Below are 23384 nucleotides of genomic sequence, written 5' to 3'. Positions count from 1 at the left end.
CGAAGTAATTAGTCAATACTTAAAGGATATCTCTTTCTCCAGTTTTCATGTCACCTTTATCATCTCTAAATCCTTTTACAGCACTCTTTCCTCCATTTCTGAGCTTCTTCAACAACCTCCAGAACATCTTGCCACCTTCTTGATATTTATTTTCTATGTTCTAATCAAAGTCTTTCCTTGACTTCCGTTTAGCTGGTTTTACACAGTGTTTAGTTTTCTTATATTTGTCTCTGTATTCTCTAAGAGCACAAGCTGACTTATTTACCAGGAACTTTTGATATGCTTTCTTCTTTTCCTTCACTGCCTATTTAACTTCCTGTGTCCACCAGGGAGTTCTGATTTTTCTATCCTTGTAGACAACCTCGCAACATGCCTCTCTGGCTGAATCAATCAGTGTTTTCTTCAGGGCTTGGCACTGCATCTCCAAGGTATGGTTCATGTTCTCAAACTCTTTCATTTATCCTTGAATAATGTTTGTGTATTTTAGTCTACAATTCACATCTGAGAGCTAATCAAGTTTTATTCACTTTAGAACTTTCTTACATGTCATTCTTTTCAATATGAAATTCAATTTTATCCTGCTGAAGACTAAATAGTGATCACTTCCAATTTCAAATCCTCAGTACACTCTGGTGTCTTGCACCAGGGAAAAAACATCACTATCAACAATAACATAGTCAATGAGACTTTTCTTATTCTTTGCCTCTTCTTTCCATGTGAATTTGTGCACACTTCTATGTTTGAACATGGTGTTAGTAATAATCATGTCCATATCCTGAGTAGAAATCCAACAGGTATTTATCATTATTATTAGCTTTGCTCTTTTCTCCAAATTTTCCCAAAATATTTTTGTATGTCTGACAATCATTTCCAACTCTGCTATTTAGATCCCCAACAAAGACCAAGTTTTCCTTTTCCATTGTGTCAGTTGCTTTCTCTAAACCCTCAAAAAATTCCTCCACTTCTACCTTAGTAGAACCTTCTGTGGGACTATAGACACAAATAAGTCTCATTTTCCAGTTCTCCATTCTGATATTTGCCCACATCACTCCACTTGTGACTGCCTGCCATTCAAGAAGATTAGCCTCATATTTAGTGTTGAATACAATGGGTACTCTTTTTCCTTGATTGTCATTGCATGAATATAACATTTTGTATTTATTGCTCAGAAAGATCTTTTAACATATCCTCCGATATACCCTCGTCATGTCTAGATCGCTTCTTGCTTTTGTTATCAACTGCAGAATGACGACCTTGGAGCAGCCATGAGTCCACATATATGATAGGGTTGAACTGAGTGAGAGGTGGTCCTACTATCATGATGAACATCAGTGCAGAAGTTGTCTGTATAAGCAGAGATGACCTAGATGAAGTTATTACTATAAGATTCATCTGAGAGAAACCCCTTTCACATTCACTGGAAGATATTGCAATTGTGTCCAAAGTGCGCTTTAGATAAGTAGTATGTCCAGGACTTTATTTTCTTGAAGATATTCATGCAAACCACGAACTACTTCTCTTTCATTTAAGCAAAATTTGCGTGCTAAGTTTTTAATTCCAGTTTCACCAAATGTCAGATGCATCTCAGGATTTTCTGGCCAATACTCGGAATCTAAAATCTTAGCACATTCAGGCAAATCAGCATCATCTCCTTCAAGCAGATACTCTCCAACAGCTTTTTTCAGACTTTTATAGAAATTAGATGAACTTATTGCAGGACCGTGTTTTTCATTTTTGTGGAGCTCAATGCCTTTGAACATGATTTCTCCTTGCAACTTTGTAAGTGGTTCGAAACACTTTTCCTGTTACATCTTTATTACGAGACAAAGTATTTAGGAAAACTTTGTCTAATGTTTTGTTTTTTGCTTCAGATTTTATTTTTGGCAAGCTTTGTGCACTGTAATCTCCTTATGATCGTAAATCTTTTTTCTTAATGACATTAACTGTTGTTTGCAAGATTCTCCAAATGACCGATTTTACCATTTGCCCACTCCGTTGAAATTTTTGTTCCCATGTGTTTATCGATGGCAAGACTTCTGATATCATGACACACTTTACAGCCCAACATTTTATTCTTGATCATACAGCTACATGTTTCTCTCGCAGAAGTCATTTTTCTGCAAAAGTGTCCAACATTCAGGCCAATTATCAGAATCTGCTTCCATTTGACCACGTGGATCTTCAGTATTGGTTTCATGATCCTCTTCACCAAGTGTATTTTTGGTGCTAGTTTTCTGTTTTACAGGATCACAAGTAGATTCAACAATTTCTGCTTCTTCAGCCTTCCTTTTTTTTTACTCACTGGCATTCAGTAACCACTCATTTTGAACAATGACTGTACTGATTTAACTTAGATTAATTCAAAACTCACGTGAACACCTGCCTGTTGCAGAGTGAATATAGAACTGATAAACTGATATTGGAAGCAATCGGAAGTGAATACAACTTCCTGTTTCCAGTTGCATACCAACTCATGAAACAGGAAAGCAGCGTACCAACTTATGAGTAATCAAAACTGAAATTCTACCGGAATACTTATAATACATTTTGCTGTCAATAAATTGCAAATTTTTAAAAACTAAAGAAAACAGGTACCGGTTTTGTGTACTGCTAGAAAAAAAAGCACTGATAGTACTGAACTTGAACTCTGATGTTGTTGAGTTGGGGTGTGTTTTAGGATTTGTTCCAGAAGCTGACTTTTCGCTGTTCACCCTGGTGAAAACTTCAATGCTTCTGCCTATTTTCATTGTCTTGTTATTGCATTGCAATTTTTAGCTTTAATTTTGGGGAAAAAAGTGCAAGTTATATTCAAGTAAATACAGTACTGAGATATCCAAACACAATCATATTTCTCTTCTTGGACTGACCTGCCCTTCTTTCCTGTTTCAACTACAGTTTCTGCAGCTGCCAAAAAACTTGGTGTACTTTTTTGCACAAGGCACTATTTCACGTCTGCTAACTCTATACAAATACAAAATATCAACTCAGCCATGGAATATTGCTCTCATATTTGGGGTGGTGCACCAAAATCTTCTCTAAGACTGCTCTATTTTATCCAGAAGAGGGTAATCCAGCTAATTAATGATCTCTCTCTCTCTCACACACACACACAGATGTCCAAGTTTATGCCTTATGACTCTTCTATAGATAGATACTTTCGTGGACACTGTTCTGCAGAATTGGACACTATTATTCCTTCACTCTCCTCTAAAATCACGAAAACAAGAGCAACTGCTAACCAACAGCCTTTTACAATCCATCTTGAAACTCACCAAACCTACTTCACTGCCTCCTCTTTCATTCCATCTGGAACAGTCTCCCCCACTCTGTCATCTCCAAAGATTACAACCCTCAGCTGTTCAAATAAAATGTGAATAGATGCCTTCTTTCTTCTATTTCTATTATCCACAAACACGACTAATGTGCTAAAAGTTTTGTAACCTTTCATGTGTGAATCAAATTTAAAATAATAATAATAATAATATCTAATTTTCCTGTCTGCAGGAGACCATGAACATTCCAAGTTCTTATTTTTAATATTTTCGTAAAAGAGATTAACTTGTTTCTTGACAGATTTGGTGTCAGATTAAGAAATGGATCAGTTTGGTTAATGTACAAGTTTCTCAACAGTTGACTTGATTTGCAGATGCACAATTCCTTTTCCCTTTGGCACAGCAGTGCCACCTTGCTATACTAGGCTGGTAGCCAGTATATTTGGAAGACATCATATGTTTGGGTTCTCATATGAAAACAGTACAGTGGTTCCGCCCTGCCTTCTCTACTGCATTCACATTGCCAGCGAGGTTGATAATTTCAACCTTGTCCATGAATGACCATTCTGGAAGCTATTCTGCTCAATCAGGAGCCTCTTCTGCTCAAAAGCAGATTCAACAGCTTTCACATTATCAGATTTATGAGCTTATCCTGACAGTCCATCAAATGCTACTGATGAGACATCAGTATAGTTATCATCAATAGTGCTGGAAGAACAATGCAAAACATGATGGCAATGCAGATGCAGCAACATTTCAACAACAGTTTTCAGAATTCAGACTGAAATTTTGAAGGAAAATAAGTTGCTGCAAAATGGGTTCCACATCAGATGATAGAAGACCAGCACCTAGCTTTTGCAAGACGACTGGAGAAAACCTGCTACACTTTATGAGAATGAAGACAAACAGTTTTTTAATAGAACTGTTGCCACATACAAATCATAGATAACGATTTTTAACCAGAACTAAATAGTCAATCTTCACTGTGGAAACCTTGATCCCTTCCTTGTCAAAAAAAAAAAAAAAAAAAAAAGCACCGTTAACAACTGAAGGTTAAGTGTTGATAATGGATTACAAAAGAATAAAATGGGACCAACAGAGAAACTGCATGGCTGACTGTTCTCCACTCCAAAAAATTTTCTTTGTATGTTAATCCCAAAGAAGAATCAAATTAAACTACAGTGAAAAGAACCTACTGACCTTTAGTTTGTTATCTTCTTTATGTGAGAAAAACTTAACATTGGAAATTGAATCCCCCCCCCCTGCCAATACACAACATTTAAGTCGAGAACAAGACATACTTGTTAATCTTGACATTACTTCAAATTAAAGCTGGCATACGATAAAGATTATGAGTGGTAGTGTAAAATTAATCATAATTTACAATTATGAATCTTTTTACAATTGTTTCTCTATGTTTAGCATATTAGTTTTGGTTTCCTAACACATATGATTGCCACGAGCGATGTGCCCATTATTGATATTATTATTGTTAAAAGGAAATGATTTGATGTACTTACAACTCAAATAACAACTCAATTAACATTCATAATTATTAAGTGTTGAGATATCTTTTCTTTGTGAAGAAAACATACAATAACAACGACATCGTGTTGGTCATTACTATCCAACTACTCGCTTGACATTTTACAGGAAGTGCGCATGCTCACCAAGGAGAGTGATAGGTGACTGACAGCTGACAGAGAGAGAGTGTGTTCGGTATTGGAGTAACGAGGAAAACAAGAAGAGAGAATGGAAATTTGAGAACAGTAACCTGTTCTTAAGAAGTTTTTAAGAAAACGTGACAGTCGTGAGAATATTAATAGAAGATTCCAAAAAGGATTAACAGTAGAATACTGATTAATTTTATAAATATATTAATAATTAATATAAAATATTACCTGGCAGATAATGAAGATTTACTAGATGAAGCTGAGGGAAGAAGTGTGCACTGCATAGGCTGACCTGAAAAATATCAAATAATGAAATATTTTATGCTGTCTGAATTATTGTAATCACCGTTTATTATTTAAGTTAAGGGATATTACATCCCATATCGTTTCTTAGCCGAATAAGAAACTCAAAGAGTTTCATGCCGAATATAGTAGAAACTATATATATAAAGTTCGGCGATTCCAAGCATTAGCAAATACCTGGATACTGCAGCAACTGATCCTAAAGGTAGTGCAAGCTGAGGCAACTCATGTCTAAGGTGGAGCAAGCTCCGATCACTATTCTTGATATTTACTCATAATGTGAACTTAGCTCCTAGGAGCTGTATTTCTGTTCTACATTATGAGAGAAGGTCACTACCCAGACCGGTTTCAACCTTTTTTGAGGTCTCATCAGTGAGTAGGTAGACCTAGTTAATATCAAGTTTGTAGCGAACAGAACTTACAACCCTTCTATGAGTATTGCCGAGAGGTGTCCTAATAAATTATTAGATATATGAATAGCCAAAGGCTTCAATTCGGCGACATATGACATGTTTAAGTTAAGGGATATTACATCCCATATCGTTTCTTAGCCGAATAAGAAACTCAAAGAGTTTCATACCGAATATAGTAGAAACTATATATATATATATAAGTTCAGCGATTCCAAGCGTAAGCAAATACCTGGATACTGCAGCAACTGACACCCTAAAGGTAGTGCAAGCTGAGGCAACTCATGTCTCAGGTGGAGCAAGCTCCGATCACTATTCTTGATATTTACTCATAATGTGAACTTAGCTCCTAGGAGCTGTATTTCTGTTCTACATTATGAGAGAAGGTCACTACCCAGACTGGTTTCAACCTTTTTTGAGGTCTCATCAGTGAGTAGGTAGACCTAGTTAATATCAAGTTTGTAGCGAACAGAACTTACAACCCTTCTATGAGTATTGCCGAGAGGTGTCCTAATAAATTATTAGATATATGAAGAGCCAAAGGCTTCAATTCGGCGACATATGACATGTTTAAGTTAATGGATATTACATCCCATATCGTTTCTTAGCCAAATAAGAAACTCAAAGAGTTTTACATTATGAGTAAATATCAAGAATAGTGATTGGAGCTTGCTCCACCTTAGACATGATTTGTCTCAGCTTGCACTACCTTTAGGGTCAGTTGCTGCAGTATCCAGTATTTGCTTACGCTTGGAATCGCCGAACTTTATATATATAGTTTCTACTATATTCGGCATGAAACTCTGAGTTTCTTATTCGGCTAAGAAACGATATGGGATGTAATATCCCATAACTTAAACATGTCATATGTCGCCGAATTGAAGCCTTTGGCTCTTCATATATCTAATAATTTATTAGGACACCTCTCGGCAATACTCATAGAAAGGTTGTAAGTTCTGTTCGCTACAAACTTGATATTAACTAGGTCTACCTATTCACTGATGAGACCTCAAAAAAGGTTGAAACCAGTCTGGGTAGTGACCTTCTCTCATAATGTAGAACAGAAATACAGCTCCTAGGAGCTAAGTTCACATTATGAGTAAATATCAAGAATAGTGATCGGAGCTTGCTCCACCTGAGACATGAGTTGCCCCAGCTTGCACTATCTTTAGGGTCAGTTGCTGCAGTATCCAGGTATTTGCTTACGCTTGGAATCGCCGAACTTTATATATATAGTTTCTACTATATTCGGCATGAAACTCTTCGAGTTTCTTATTCGGCTAAGAAACGATATGGGATGTAATATCCCTTAACTTAAACATGTCATATGTTGCTGAATTGAAGCCTTTGGCTCTTCATATATCTAATAACCATTTATTATGTTAAATTTGTGATGTTATACACAGCAATTTACCTATTATCAGAAGTGACCATGTGTAATGTAATTAATTCAGCAGTGGTTTGTAGGAGAGTAGTGATTGCAATATTATTGTTTTTTTATTATTATCCAGTCACCTCCATGGAGTTCTCCGATTCATACTAGAGAAACTCTCCATAACCAACAACTTTCATTCCTATCTTTCAAATCATCAGGTGACAGCACTTACCACCACCTCTGGCAATTCATACCCATTCATTCCAAGTGAAAAATCTTGTTCTTACTCTTACTTAATTTTCAGGAGTAACTTCATCACAACCATTTCCTGCTCTGTATTTGAAAAATTCCTTTGGTACTTTATGTTTCTATCATATCCACTCTTTTACAACATTTTCTAAGTTTTGTAATCCACAGTGTCTTAATCTATCAATGTAGTGACATTTCAAAGAACCAATTGTGGGTAGGAGAGTATATATATTTTTTTTACTTTTTTTGCATATAATTCTGTCATCTGCACCATTAGTAAGCCACTTTCTCCATTCCAAGTGGTTTCATTCTTAATTTAACTTGCTGATTAAAATAAAATAAAATAAAAAGAACACACCTGATAATAAACTCCAAATCAAACTTGCACACAGATTTGTATCCTAGGATATTCCACATACAACTTTAAATCAACCCATTGTCATGTGAATTAACTCATTAAAAAGAAAGATTCTTTTTTATAAATTAAAGGTTTTTGTATTGGTTACACAGCTGTCTGACTGAAGGCTTAGTTTCATTATGAGACTAAGCATTCAGTCAGACAGCATTTATAAAAAAGAATGCAAATATATATACAACAAAAACCAATATAACTTAACTATGAAGATATCTGTGAAGTATGGTTGGAGTACAGCTCTCATGGAGTAAATCTGGAAAAGGCATATGACAACGTGCCAAGAGAGAAGCTATTCAAAACGCTACAGTTGTATGGTGTGAATGGGACATCATATCAAGCAATACTTAGTCTATATTTGAGTTGCAAGTCAGCAGTCAGAATTGAAGGAAGTACAGGAAGATGGTTTAATGTTAAATCTGGTGTCAGACAAGGATGTACATTATCCCTCTGTTATTCATTGTCTATATGGATCACATTATGAAGGAAAGTGATATTAAACCTGATATCAAAATTGGAGATGTTAATCTCAGCTCTTTGCTTTATGTGGACAATGTTATACTGCTAAATAAATCTGCTACAAGTCTGTAAGATTCCCTGACTAAATTGAATAACTGTCATAATAGATATGGTATGAAGGTCAGCAATAACAAGACAAAGACAATGAAAATACGCAGAAGCACTGAATATATCAACTGCATTGTGAATGGAGAACCTATAAAACAAGTAAAATATTTCAACTACTTGGGCACGATTTTTAGTGAACATGGTAAATTAAATACGCAACTGAATCAACAAAGCTGGTATGGTAGGAAGAAAAATGAATAAATTTATACGGAATAAGAGAGAAATTAGTCAAAACACTAAATTAGCTGTATACAAGACAGTGTTCAAACATTTATGGATCTGAGAGCTGGGTTAGAAATAAAACACTTGACCACTAAACATTAGAGACCACAGATATGAGAGTCCTGAGAAAGATTAGGTGTGAACAGATGGCATCAATGGTAATATCATATTAAAAACGATGATATTAAGAAAGAACTTGACATTGTTAGCATCCAGGAATGCGTTAGCAGACCTAATTTCAGGTGGTATAGTCACTTAAACAGAATGGGAGAGGAATGATTAGCAAACCAAGTGTTCTCTGCCAGGTTGGCAGGAAAAAGACCCAGAGGAAGACCAAGATATAGGTGGACTGATATGGTAAAAAGTGCCTTAGAAGATGGAAATATAATGTTGGAGTCTTGACAGGTAACAGACTGATTTGGAGGAAAATTGTAGATAAGAAGTTAGTAATGATGTAAATTTTTCATACAGTACTATCATATGCTGTGATGTACCACTTCAGGGTACATCGCAGGAATTTGATGATGATGATCGAACTTGCACACAGATTTGTATCCTAGGATATTCCATATACAACTTGTCCTGTAAATTAACCCATTAAATCCATTGTGAGACTGAGCCTTCAGTCAGACAGATTTATACCAAAACAAAATCCTTTAATTTATAAAAAGAATGTAAATATATTTACAGACAAAAAAATACTAGCTGTGGTGGTGGGCAGCAGATGGCGCTGTTGTTGTTGAATGGTGGTAGAGATTTGGTGCTAGTGGTGGGAGAGTTGTGCAATAGGTGTCCTCCCATGATGAGTCTTCAGACTCCTTGGAGGTGTCACGAATAATAATAATAATAATGCAAATATATATATATACACAACAAAAATCAATATAACTTAACCGCGAAAACAGAAATTGTATTCTGATCACAAAATGAAAAATAAACAGCTTATATACCTCAGCTTCCTTTCGACGATATAAGCTAATGTCGTGACATTCTCTTCTTCATGTTCGAATCCGCCATCTTGTTACAAGTCACTTTCATAAAAAAACAACTAATTGTAAATTGATCACCAATCCAAGGGTAGAGAAATTTCTATTATGCTGCGCCACTCTATCCTTAGATTAGTCTATATAAAATAGCAGGATCAATTCATAGTTAGTTAGCAGTCTCCTCATTCATTTTGGCCGAGGTATTTTATTTTCCACTTGGGATTCCCGCAAGATTCGAATTTTTATGAACGGTGCAATAAAAAGGAATTCAGGCAAACACAATAATTAGATTAACAAAATAAAACATTTAATATAAGCTATATGACACATACATAAATTCTACCTCTAATTTTAAACAATAGAATAAAGTTAAATATTAGGTCAAGTCAATCACATTAGTTCAATCTTCCAAACATTACATACACTTTCTCAGTTTCTGAGTCACAAAATTCCTACACTTAATTAAATACAATAGAACTTCCCATCTGAATGGTTTCCACACAGTTCTCAGCTATGCTATACGCTTAAAGAACACCGCAGGCACTAATTGCTGTAAACATCTCTCAACAATTCTTATTTTCAAATTCTCATTTGCAAAGAATTTCCACAGTTAAAGTTAGGTTAAACGTAGCGTAACTAACATTCAATTCTTCATACATTGAAAATGATCAATATGTCAGAGCTTACCAGAAACAGTTCCTAGTACATCAATTACGTTGCGAATAACTTTCAAAATATATTTGTTGCACTTAAGAACACATTTATAAGACTTCTCCGCAGTTATAACTAAAACACTATTAATCACGCTTCACGACTATGGATATCAACTGTAAGGTACTTTGATTATCCTTGTTACCACTCATTAAATAATTAAACATTGAGCAGTTCTGCTTAGGGCAATTTAGAATTAAGTCGCAATTCTAGATTAACTGGGTTTAATCAGAATTCTTCACTGAACGTCCAGTTTCTTCATATTATCTGATTGTGGCATTAAATTCCTTTAATTATCACTGCTGACTTTACTTTCAGCTAACTATAAAATTCACTTCATCTTTTTTCGCTTATAATTATTATCCCCTTTAACTTCTGCCCTTGAGAACTTTTTATTTACTTCCACCTCTCTAGTTTATACCCTTGCTTCCTTTCACTTCAAAATTTCCGTTCCAACTCTCTCTTGTTACCTTTATATAATTTTTTTATTATCCTTGTCCTAGCTCACGCTCTGTTCCACTCGCGCTCGCTTCTTCATGCGTCTCCATGACAACAAATAAAATATAATAAAATTGAGCTATTGCATAACTCTAAACTTCTATAACAGAAATAAATAGAGAATATTTACATTTCAATTAATACGCAGTTAAAATTATCAAGTACAAATTCTATAATATTAACATAGTAATAAATAAAATAACTTAATATTTAATACAGTATTTTCATTATTAATACATATATCTTTGATTAATTAATTTAATATTAGACAAAATTAAGGTAGTTATATGAATATTTAATTGTAAAATAAGTGATTTATATTAAATAATATTTACAAGTTTTGCCTATGTGATGGAAGATCATGTTGGATTCTGAAACAAATAATAATTACTTCAATCTCTATATAATCAGAATCCAACACTAACATTCATTAACCATTATGGACAAAACTTTTTGAACTTTAGTTTTTTTGTCTCCAGCAAAACTTTTGTCTTTGTTGAATTCACATAATTTAATTTTTCAAGCATACAGTGTATCTCATCTTCATCCAAAACATCAATAATTCTATATGAAATTCTATCTATAAGAAAGTCATAGCAGTCTCCATTGAATCATGAATTTTTTTTATATGTAGCAAGTAGAAAGAAGAATGATTATGGTAAGATGACGTTAATAGATGAAAGTGGGAGATTGGTGACTGCTGCAGATGACATAGTCAAGGTGTTCAAGTGAGCAGTAGATCAGGGTGTTTCATCCTCAGAGTGAAATCAGAAGCTGGTACACAATGACTTGAAATTCAGAGGTCACATTGCACAAGTTGTGAAAACATTATGGCAATGAAGTGGAGGACTTTAACTTGTAGAAATAAAGAGGTTCTGGTTCCCTTGTATGGATTACTGTGTACAGAGAAGACTAAGGTTCGTAACTGACCTTTGGAATGGGTGTAATGAGGACAAAGAGAGGGTATATGACTGATACATTTAAGTTAGTAAAGGGTTGTTAGCAGGTTATGCAGAAAAATTTTTCTGAAGTATGGGGAAAGGGGGTAGAACAAAGGAGTATCCGAAGTTGTATAAAAAGGGTGTGAGCAGGGGCATGAGGAATAGGTTCTTTGCATGGAGAGTGGTTAGTTAGTGGAATGCTTTGCCTGACATTGTGGTGAATGCAGATAGATGAATAAGTTTCAAGCATGGTTTAATGGGCTTTGTGTGCAACAGTTTACTTCCCACGATGAGTCTTCAGACTCTGTGGAGGTCTGGTGTTAATGATAGGCTACTAAAACGATATTAACAGTTTCATCACATATTGAATTTTTCTTTTATATATGAAAGTTTCAACATATTTCAGAGGTATCCGGAGAGCTCATCGAAAAACAGTTTACCGAAAGACAATTCATCGAATTAATCGAAAAAGCAATTCATCAAAAGACAATTCCCTGAAAACGCAATTCACCGATGAGCAGTTAATCGAAAAAACAATTCATCGAAACGCAATTGATCGAAAAGCAACACAATTCATCAAAAAATCACAATTCATCGAAAATACAGTTCACCGAAAAATGAATTATAAGGTATGTGGGGGCGAAGATGTGTGTGCAATTTTTTTTTTTGTTTGTTTTGGATTATTTTGAGAGGTATATATCTTTTTATTATCCTACTATTTATAACTACTATTTATCCTACTTCGTTCAGAAAGTGATTTTTTGGCGGGGCATACTGGTTGCAGTGAATGATATCCACTGAGGCGGATATAGTTGAGATGTTAAAAGAACATTTCATAAAGGGATTTCATCCTCGTGAAATTTTTTAGCTCATATTCTAACCGTTGATGAAACATGGCTTCGTCACTATGAGAACAAACAACAGTCAATGGAGTGGAGACACAAAGGTTCTCCATGGCCAAAGAAGTTTCGAACCGAACAGTCAGCAGGGAAAGTTCTTGCCATTGTCTTTTAGGATATGGATGGTGTAATCCTTACCTTACCTCAAGGAAGGTGAAACTGTTACAGTTTCACCTTCCTTGAGGTGAAACTGAAACTGAAGGAATTGAAGGAGGTACTGAAGGAAAATCGGTTGGAGAAACTAAGCAGAGGCGTGTTGCTTTTGCAGGACAATGCACCTGCTTATGAAATCCAACAAATAATATACGACTTGGGATTTCAATATCTACCTCAAACACCATATTCATCAGGACTGGCCCCAGGGCCGGCCCTAGAAATTTTGTCGCCATGTGCAGTAGCATATTTTTCCGCCCCTTCCCCTTATAAAAAACTCTTTTACTTAATTATTTATACACAAATATAAATATACGCAAAAGAAGAAATCCATTGGAATCAAATCAGGACTGTGCGTTGCAACAAGCAGTGGGATACGCGCAGTCGCCATAATGTGGAGTTGCTCCATCACGTTGGAAAATGAGGCTCTACACATTCTCAATCTGGGGAAACACAAATTTCTCTAGCATATTTAGGTATGCCACTCTCGTAATCGTCTCCTCATGAAAAAAATGGCTCAACAATGCGATCATGCATGATCGCATTGTTGAGCCATATTTTCGAACCAACTCGAAAATTCCAAAACAGAAAAATCAACTTTAAGAAACATCTCATCTCTGGAAAATGGAAGACTACAAAAAAACTTGGTGTGAATGTATAAAAAAAAGTCCTCCATCCTAAACTTATTTTCTATAAAACTGCAGAAACCGAGAAGAGAAAAATTCTACAGCTCATTTAATGAAACTGCTGAAAAGGACTTCAGCAGCCTACGTTTATCAAGGATGTCAAGCGCCTTTATCAGGGCGTTTAACCTGAAGGTGAGTTAGCCTGTCTCATACGAGGATGGAAGGTTTTTCCTCTCTGAAACTTGGTTTTTTTTCTTGCCGAAAAACAAGCGAACTGGCCTTAAATCCCTGCGTGTTTTTCCGAATTGGAAAAACACGCAGGGATTTAAGGCCAGTTGCTTCTTCTTTAATTCAAAACAACTCAACCCAATTCTAATTTCCTTTAGCACTGTGTTTTCTAACTGTGATCGGCCGACCACTGGCATCTTTCAAAAGTCGAATAAGACTTCCAACCGCTGCTCATCTAAATATAACACCAGATGAGTATGCTTCTAAAAGGTTTACAGGTTTGTTTTTTAAGACTCTTTATTCATCATTCCTTATTTTATTATTTTCCTTTCCTAGAGAATATTTTAACCTTTTATTTATTTTTTAACAAACTGTACCGATCACCTCCTCAAAACCCAGAAATATACCCACACATATACTCCTCAGTAATCTTAGCTTATTCCTCTCCTTATTAACTGCAATTATTTGCTTTCGAGGTTATTCGGGAGATAAGTGCATGTGGCACTCCTGTCATTGAGGACTAACAGAAACAGGAGTAAATAAGTGAAACGTGATTGAAAAATCTTCAGGAATGAATTTTTTTCAAGTTTTCCAATATTTTTACTCTGAATTCCTGTATATTTTATTATTATATTGTGAAAAATATTTACATCAAAGAATCAATTTATTATTATTAGTAGTAGTAGTTGTAATATTAATGATTAATACTATTTTCCCTCATCCTCCTCAATATAATGATTGTTTGTATAGCAATGCTGCTTTACTAAAGAATAATTACAGAACAATATTAATTATTGTTTTTCTTGTCAGATTTGCCTATTTCCAGGAGGAAAAGCCTAGTCATCTCAGTATTAGGCCTACTAACTTACGTTCAGTAAATTTATTTATTTATTACATTTATTAATGAAAAAAATTTTATTTGGATTCTGTATTTGAAACTTTTACAAACAAATGTCGAACCCTTCCAGTTTTCAGTTCAGCTATATTCAGGGCTACAAAGAATAGTGTCGAAATTATGTATACAATAACTCGCAGACTTAGCAGAATTCGTAGAAGTTTTCAGAACAAGAAGCTGAATGCACGGTTCAGTTTTAGTTCATAATGGATCACTTGTTTCACGACATTTCCGTAAAGAAGTTCCTAAATAATATTAGCAATTTCGCTCTGGCTGGATGAAATTTAATGAAATTTTTAATTTCAATCGACTAGACTTATTGTGACAAAATTTGGTAGAACGAATTTCTTAGCCTATTCCTCCCCTTATTAACTGCAATTACATGTTTTCGAGGTTATTCAGGAGATAAGTGCATGTAGCACCCCTGTCTTCTCTACAAATAAATCACTAACTGTACAATGAAGCAGGATGTACACTTACATTAAGTGCTCTAAAATGCAAGAAAATAATTATTACGTTTCAATGACCACTTAAATATATTGTCTGTATCATAAGTAACGTTCCGCATTGTTACTGAAGATTTTTAAACAATACTTTGCAAAAAAAATTACTTTTCGATGAATTATGAAAGAATTCATCGAAAAATTTTCGATGAATTGTTTTTTTGATGAATTGCATTTTTGAAGAATTGCCATTCGTTAAATTGTCGTTCGGCGAATTGCTTTTTCGATGAATTGTCTTTCGATTAACTATTTTTCGATGAATTTGCCTGTAACCATTTCAGAACTGAGAATTTCTTTCAGTTTTAATTGAATAAATCCTGTATGGATTAATGACTACAATAAATTTCATACTTATTTTTTTACAAGATTTTCTCCTCTCTCAGTCTTCCATTTCTAACTTTTCTTGTAATTTCTGCTCAATCTTCATATACTGAAGACACAGAAGCTATTACAATTCTCCTCCAGCTGATTTTTTTATATTTTTAAAAATTTTTTTTTTACTCCTTCCGAATAGCTGAATGCTAAGCAACATCCGTTCATGTTCTGATTTGTTTTGCATCTGCTCAGAAATGCAGTAGAGCAACTTTGTTCCACTCCACCATTGCACCAATATTACTGGTTTCAGTGATTTAGTGTGAGGGGGAAGGGGGAAGGCATTTTTACTTGCTCCCCCACATTGAGTAGTTTAACTCTTAAATTCAAAATACAAAGAAAACACTGAAACTAAACTTCAAATCTAGCTTGCACACAGGTCTGTATCCCAGGATATTTCATATAAACATCTTATTTTCTAAATTAACCCCTTAATAAACACTTTATATAAAATCTTCAAACACTTTATAACCAAATCACAATTTTTAATTTACAAAATAACTCAAATATATACAACATCAATTCAACTACTTAACTACATAAGCACCAATGCATTCTACAAATTATAATTTTGAACAACATGAAAAACTGTATCTACACAGCTTCCCTTTAATGATCATAAGCCAATAGTTATCACCCTATATGGACAGAACTTCTGGAATTTCAATTTTTTGCTTCCTACAAAAACTTTTAATCATTCTTGAATTCACACAGGAGAAAGACTAACAAAACAACTGCCCTCCATATGACAGACACACGTCAATCATATACTTCTTGCATCTTAAAATCACAGAACACCGAAGCAAACGTATCTTGTTTTCATCCAAGACACTTCAATAACTTGATTCACTTTCTATGTGAAAGGCAAAGTTGCTGTGAAGTGAACAAACTTTTGAATAAACTACTAAAAACCTTATCAAAAGTTTGTTCACTTCACAGCAACTTTGCCTTCTATATGAACACTTCTGAAGAAATAACTAAAACTATATCAACTGTTACAAATCACTTATCAGACTGAAAATCCTAAACAAACGTTAGCGGGGCTATTTCTACATGAAGTAGAGAGCAATAAAGTTCCTTTCAGTTTTAGCTGAATAAATTATAAATGGATTAATTACTACAATAAACTTTGCACTTATCCTTTTTTATAAAGATAATATCCCCTCTTAGTCTTCTATTTTGAAACTCTTCTTTCAATTTCTGCTCAGTCTTCATATACTGAAAAAAGAAACTCCAGTTTTCTTCTGCTGTCTACCCCCCTCCCCTCCCCTCCCAAACAAACAGATGAATGCTTGCCAATGTTTGATTATGTTCTTTTCACTTCTGTGTATGCTGAGAAACTTCCATTCCAGTCCACCATTACTGCCTTCAGCACTGTGCTTGAAACCATGATCAAGCTCTTTACATAGTGCAGGAAAGTTTATTTAATTATAATTTCAAATTGTAAGTAGCAGAAATTTTAACAATTCTTCATTTCACAATCTTATACACTGAGGTAAACTCATTTAATCATTTCGGATAACATAATGGTGGCATTTGCTTCCCTCGTAATTTACATCATTCTGTAAACAATGTTTGTCTAGATACAAACAACACCAACATCACAAAACTTTTGACAGATCCTATAAAAATATAATTACGCTCTAAAATCTAATTTAAATACATTTATTTTATCAATCTGTTTTAGTTTGAGGGCTGTATCTATTTCATCTAGAGTTACTAGATTATGGTTTGCTACAAATGTAGGACATGATAAGAAAACTTTTTTTTTGTAAAGATGATGGATCTTTTTTTTGCTATCTATAGGAATTTTGAGTTTAGCTTTTTGTGCTAAGATTTTGCAATACAGTTAGGGTTTACTTTTCCTTTAGTTCTCTTTAGAGTGCTGGTTCCTCTCAACGGAGCCATGACCAAGCCTTGCGACTTGACCTGGTAAAGTTGAGATTGTTCATTTCTTCGTGCCAGTGAGCTCTTCTACAATAATCCAAGGCCCTTAAGAGGACAGAAGCAGTGCCTGGATGGTTCCCTTGTTCATGCTCTTCAGAAGAATACTACTTTCAGTTGACCAACATGGGGGTGTAGATTTTTCTGAATCCTCTCAGGTTATAACCTTAACTCTGAAATGTCCACTGAAGCTATATTACCTTCGATGGACACTTTGCATCGATGTAATTATTGAATGTTTGACCCGTTTGGTGGTTAACAAAGTTTAAGGAAGCAGCTATAATCCTCTGCTCACAAAGTAAGTCTGTTGAAATCTTTCTGCAGGATTCTGTACAGGCATTTATTATACTCTCAGGTGGCATCATCAGCAGATCTAATTAAATTAGAATCATGCTAATTAAATATCAATGGTCCAAAAACTGAGCCTTGTAACACATCACTAGACACCTGCATTTCCCAAGACTTCCATTTCTTATGAAGTGTTAATATTTTCTCTTTGAAGTTTTTCTGATACCATGGTAACACTCCAAGATTATTATTATTGTGTGCAGTTCCAAGGAGTCCTTAGACTCATCGAGGTAGGCCCAACATCATGTCAAGAACAACTATTCAACATTCACACAGTATCTATCACACTTCACCTTGAACTCATTTACAGTGATGGTAACCACAACAGACTCTGGCAGCTTATTCCACTCATTTAACACTATCCAAGTAAAAAACCTAGCTCTAACACCCTTGCTAACCACACTCTTACCAAGCTTCCATGGATAGCCCGTAGTCCTCCCACTACCAGTCCTATTCTCAAAAATACCTTCTGAATTAATCTTATAGAAACCTTTCAGTAATTTGAATGTCTCAATCATATCACCCCTTTTTCGCCTATCAACCAATTTCTGCAGCCCACAAATCTTCAACCTGTTCTCGTAAGGTTCATTCCATAGTCGTGCTATTATCTTGGTCACTCGTCTCTGGATCCTCTCCATCTCCTCCCCATCGAGAAGAAACCCTGGCACCCATATCTGGACAGAGTAGTCTAGATGGGGTCTTATCAAGGCTCGATAAAGAGGAACAATAACCTGTTTGTCTCTGCTTATTAAAGTATTTTTCAGCAACCAAGTGATTTGATGAGCTGATTTAGCCACTTTTGCGATGTGCCCCCTAAACTTCAACTCCCTATCCACCAACACTCCCAAATCCCTAGCCTCATCAATCTCCTGGAGTACGGTTCCACCAATGTGATATACTGCTGCTAATCTTTTCACCCCAAAATGTATAACCTTACACTTTGCCACATTAAATTGACATCCATTTTCCTTATCCCAGTCCTCCAAACTATCCAAATCATCTTGCAAAATTTCGACATCCTGTGCACTCACTATTGCTTTACCCAACTATGCATCATCAGCAAACAAGTGAACACTTCCTCTCAGATCCTTTCCTATATCATTAATGAACAAATTGAAGAGTAGTGGTCCAAGAACAGAACCCTGCGGCACACAACTAGTCACAGGCCGTCTTTTGGACTCTACTCCTGAATAAACCACTCTTTGATATCTCTTCATCAACCACCCTATCCATCTCACCAACCCTATATCAATCCCCATATGCTGCAGTTTACTGATTAGAATTCCATGTGGTATCCTGTCAAAGGCCTTAGCAAGGTCCAGTAGAATCACTATAAACCCATTACCCTTATCCAGTTCAGCAGTCACTGTGATATAAAACGTGAGCAAGTTACTGAGGCATGATCTACCCTTCACAAAACCATGTTGTCTCCCATACAGTATCCCATTTTCATCTATCCAATCCTGTATTTTTTTCTTAACTATTTTCTCCAAGACCTTGATAACAATTCCTGATATGCTGATCAGCCAGGTAATTTTAAACAGCAGTCTTGGAATCTCCTTTATGCAGTGGAACTATTTTCCCCTCTTTCCATCCCCTTGGGACTAACCCAGACCCGAGACTCAAATTAAACAAAATGGTCAAGAGCACTGACAGTTCTTTAGCCGCTTCACATACGACACGAGCTGGTATACCATCCAATCCTGCAGATGAAATGACATTGAGGTTTCGTAATAGACTATTCACCTCCACTTCATTCACCACAATTCCCGTATAAGCTGTTGGTTCTTCCATTTCTGCAATGTCACTACCAGGATGATATACTCTTGCAAAGTGCTCACTCAGTAATTTTACTATATCAACTGATTCAGTTACCTCCCTACCATTGACATTCTTTAAAATCATTCTGCCATATACAATTTTTCTTTTACTTGCAACATATCGAAAAAACTGTTTGGGATTCTCTTTAGCTTGCATGGCTAATGTTCTTTCATAATCCACTTTTGCTTTTTTGCTTTTCTTACCACACTTGTTACCCTTCTGGCCTGGGCGCTTTATTCCGTTCATGTGCCTGCAGGTTACCTTTCTCCTTAAATTCCCTCCACAGTTGTTTCTTTTTTTGCAGCTCAAGCTTAATGGTGTTATTCATCCATTTAACCCCTACTTGATTTATTATTCGGACTCTAGGTATACAGTCAGCAATTGCCTCCTGCAAACACTTCTTAACTGCCTCCCATGCACTATCGACATCCAGTCCTTGCAGTTTTACATGCCATGGTACTGAACCAATCAAACTCCTAAGCTTGTCATACTTACCAGCCCGATAATTCCACATGCACCCTGTCTTAATTGTAAATTCCACACCTTTAGCTACCTCCCAAGTTAAGACCCTATGATTACTCTCACCAATTGATGGCAATGTGGTCATATTCATTACAGTCAGATCCTCAGATGCAATTACTAGGTCAAGCACACTCTGATCCCGAGTATTTTCCATTACATGCTGTCACAGATAGTTATCCCTTAATAACCGCATAAAATCCAATTCCTTCCTCCCATGTGTCCTCTCCTGCTTCCAATCAATGTTACCATAGTTGAAATCTCCCATAATAATTACCATCCTTCCACTCATTTCTTCTATTTGCTCTCACCAATTGATGGCAATGTGGTCATATTCATTACAGTCAGATCCTCAGATGCAATTACTAGGTCAAGCACACTCTGATCCCGAGTATTTTCCATTACATGCTGTCACAGATAGTTATCCCTTAATAACCGCATAAAATCCAATTCCTTCCTCCCATGTGTCCTCTCCTGCTTCCAATCAATGTTACCATAGTTGAAATCTCCCATAATAATTACCATCCTTCCACTCATTTCTTCTATTTGCTTATGCATACTATCTCCACCATCTATTCCATCACCTGGTCTATAGCAGCACCAACTGTATATTTTGTTCTGCTAGTTTCAATCTCACACCTTATAGCCTCAAATGTGCGCTTTTCTCTATCCTGCAGTTCCACTTCTATTCTCCTTGGCTGTAGCTCATCAGCTATCATCAATAACACCCCCCCCCCATTTTATTCTCCCTGTCACTCCTGAACATACCATACCCCTCACATTCAATCCCACTAGCTGTGTCATCTTCTGTCAGCTATGTTTCACTAATGCCAATAACCTGTGGTCTGGAAGTGCCAACCAAGGCCAAAAATTCTTCCTTCTTGTTCCTAATACTCCTAGCATTAGTATACATGAATTACAGACCTCCGTTGGCCCCATTCCTACCTTGATGCCTTATACTAACTATCCCATTCTGATTTATTGTCCTTATTCGCTCGGGCATATTATACTCATTCATACACTCAACTGCCTCCCTAAGTAGATATGCAGACCCTAAGGTCTGCATATCTACTTCCCCCAACCCTTAATAAACCTAGTTTCCCCGATTCTGCACATCCACTTCATTCAACAACACTTTTTCAAGTCTCATTACACCGAATCCATTCATATGCAAACCATCCATCTTATATAGATCCTTTCGCTCATCGAACTCACTCCACACATCCACAAATTCCACACCACTCGTCATGCATAACCCACGCATAAAGTTATTTGCAATCATGGCCCTCCTTCTAAACTCTTCACTGTCATACCGCGGCAAAAGACTAATCATCCTAATTCTCTCACTCTTTTCTTTTGCTACCTCAAACAATTCATTCAGGTCCACTGTCATTTCCATTTTATCTCCTTTCAAATCATTCATATCTGCCACAACTATCATTTCTTTCACTCTTTGCTTTTGCTCCCTAATAGACTCACGTCCTCAATGGTCGCACCAAGTTGGTATGATTTTGTCAAATTCTCTACTATCGCACCTCGTACAAACGAATCTCCATACAGCACTCGCTCCTTCATTTTGTTTACGTTCACAATCATACTCTTATTTTTCCTATCATACTTTTTTTTATTGGCTGGTACACTCAGTAGACATTTGTGCATACTCTCCAGCTGCCGCTTTGCTCTATGTATCGCTCCGCTCAAAAGCGTGATCTCACTCATTGCATCTATCTTATTTTTTTTATTATCTGTGAAACCATTAATTTTCTCTGTATTAATACCTTCATTCACACTTTTTACATTCATGCCCTCACAGCTCTCTGGTACAACCTTGCAATTTCTTATCACATTGCTATTTTCTACATTCTGAAATTTGACAAAAATATCATACTCACAACCTGAAACACACTTTAATTCTTCATTTTCTGCACACATTCACTGCACTATCATCATCTAACCATACTCCAACCGCTCTCCGCAACGCATACATTTCGCAGATAGTACACTGAATAATCTCTTTTATGTCACCTTTATTGAACAAAGATGGCGAACCATTATTACTAGCTTCCATTTTTCTTCTTACTGGAGCCATGTGCTATCGTATCTTATCGAATTAATAACTGAAACAACACCAAAATACACAAACAGACACACTAAGATACGAAAAGCAAACAAAACTACGTAATATTCAATCAAAATTGTCAATGATAACTTAAAATAACACTTATCTTATCAGGAGCTCTCAACAAACACCACATTCAAGTTGCTTAAAGGGATTTATAGGATTGATGCAGGGGAAATGTTTCAACACTTGGTTAGATAGACCAGAATAAGGGGTCATCCCTGGAAGTTGAATAAAGCAGTGGTTAGTAAGGGTATGAGGACTAGATTTTTTTGCTTGAAGAATTGTGAACGAGTTGCCAGAGTCAGTTGTGAATGCTTTGTCTGTTAATGGGTTCAAGGAGAGGTATGATAGATTATGTGGATAAATTGGGTCTCCCACGATGAGAGTCTTCGGACTCCATGGAGGCGCCCATATAATAATAATAATAAAGCCATGCAAGAAAAGAACCAGGCATACTGAATTGGCTTTCATTGAAATCTACATATTTCTTTCTTTCTTTTCTGTTTTATACTGTAGCTTTTAAATAAAAAGCAGAAACGTGCATTATGTCCAAAGGTAGTCATGATATCTAATCTTCTTCCCAAACCACTCAGGTTAGCATACCTGCTCTTCAACCAACAGACTGCAGGCATGAATCTCATCATGGGTATGGATGTTTGTGATTGTCTTTAGGTGGGAGATAAATTTCATTCCTCAGTGTGAGACCTCCCACTTATGAGGCCTGAAGTGGCTTGAAAAAGTTCTATATTTGGTCTCTAGAGCAGGGTTTCCGGATTATGGGTTTTTGTATTAAGGGTCAAAGCCGAATAACTGGGAGCAGACCTCCACATAGCCTTTTAATGAATGCAGAGAATTGATTCTGACCTACTATCCAATCCACATCTTGTGGTGTATCCTGTTAGGAATCTACCTGGATACTGAACGAACAAGGATTGGCTGACAATTTGGGATTTAGTCGACCTAATGATATTCTTATTGGCTTAAACCACAATGTAAAATGACAGTACAACATGACAGAATTTCATGTCAGCTGGGACACTGCCCAGTTAAACAAGGTCACGTTGTTTTCGTCAGGGAATCAGGGAGAACAGAGAAAAGTCAGCTAATGGAATCAATCCCAACTCAATATCAACAGAGTTCAAGATTGGTACTATCAACATAAGCATCAGTGGAAAGGAAATGGAATTAGCAGAAGTGGATAAGTACTAGATCAACATAATAGGCATGACTGAAACAAAGAAGACAAAAACAGGTGAGATCTTTCTAGCTACAAAT

General features: G+C 35.9%; 1 protein-coding gene across 3 annotated transcripts in view; it reads right to left on the bottom strand.

The window, feature by feature from the left end:
* Positions 1–23384, bottom strand: part of LOC150102888 (uncharacterized) — a 327651-nt gene that overhangs the window by 31613 nt on the left and 272654 nt on the right. For all 3 annotated transcript variants that reach the window (XM_090398187.1, XM_090398188.1, XM_090398185.1), the window contains one exon: positions 5174–5237. In XM_090398187.1, the coding sequence (XP_090254313.1) occupies positions 5174–5237 (64 nt within the window). The remainder of the gene's footprint in view (positions 1–5173; positions 5238–23384) is intronic.

The sequence above is a fragment of the Typopeltis vanoorti genome, chromosome 9 (assembly GCF_054136105.1).
Source record: "Typopeltis vanoorti isolate ZY-2024b chromosome 9, IOZ_Tvanoo_1.0, whole genome shotgun sequence".
NCBI lineage: Eukaryota > Metazoa > Arthropoda > Arachnida > Uropygi > Thelyphonidae > Typopeltis > Typopeltis vanoorti.
Note: the sequence above shows the minus strand (reverse complement) of the source record. Positions and strands in the feature narration are given on the sequence as shown.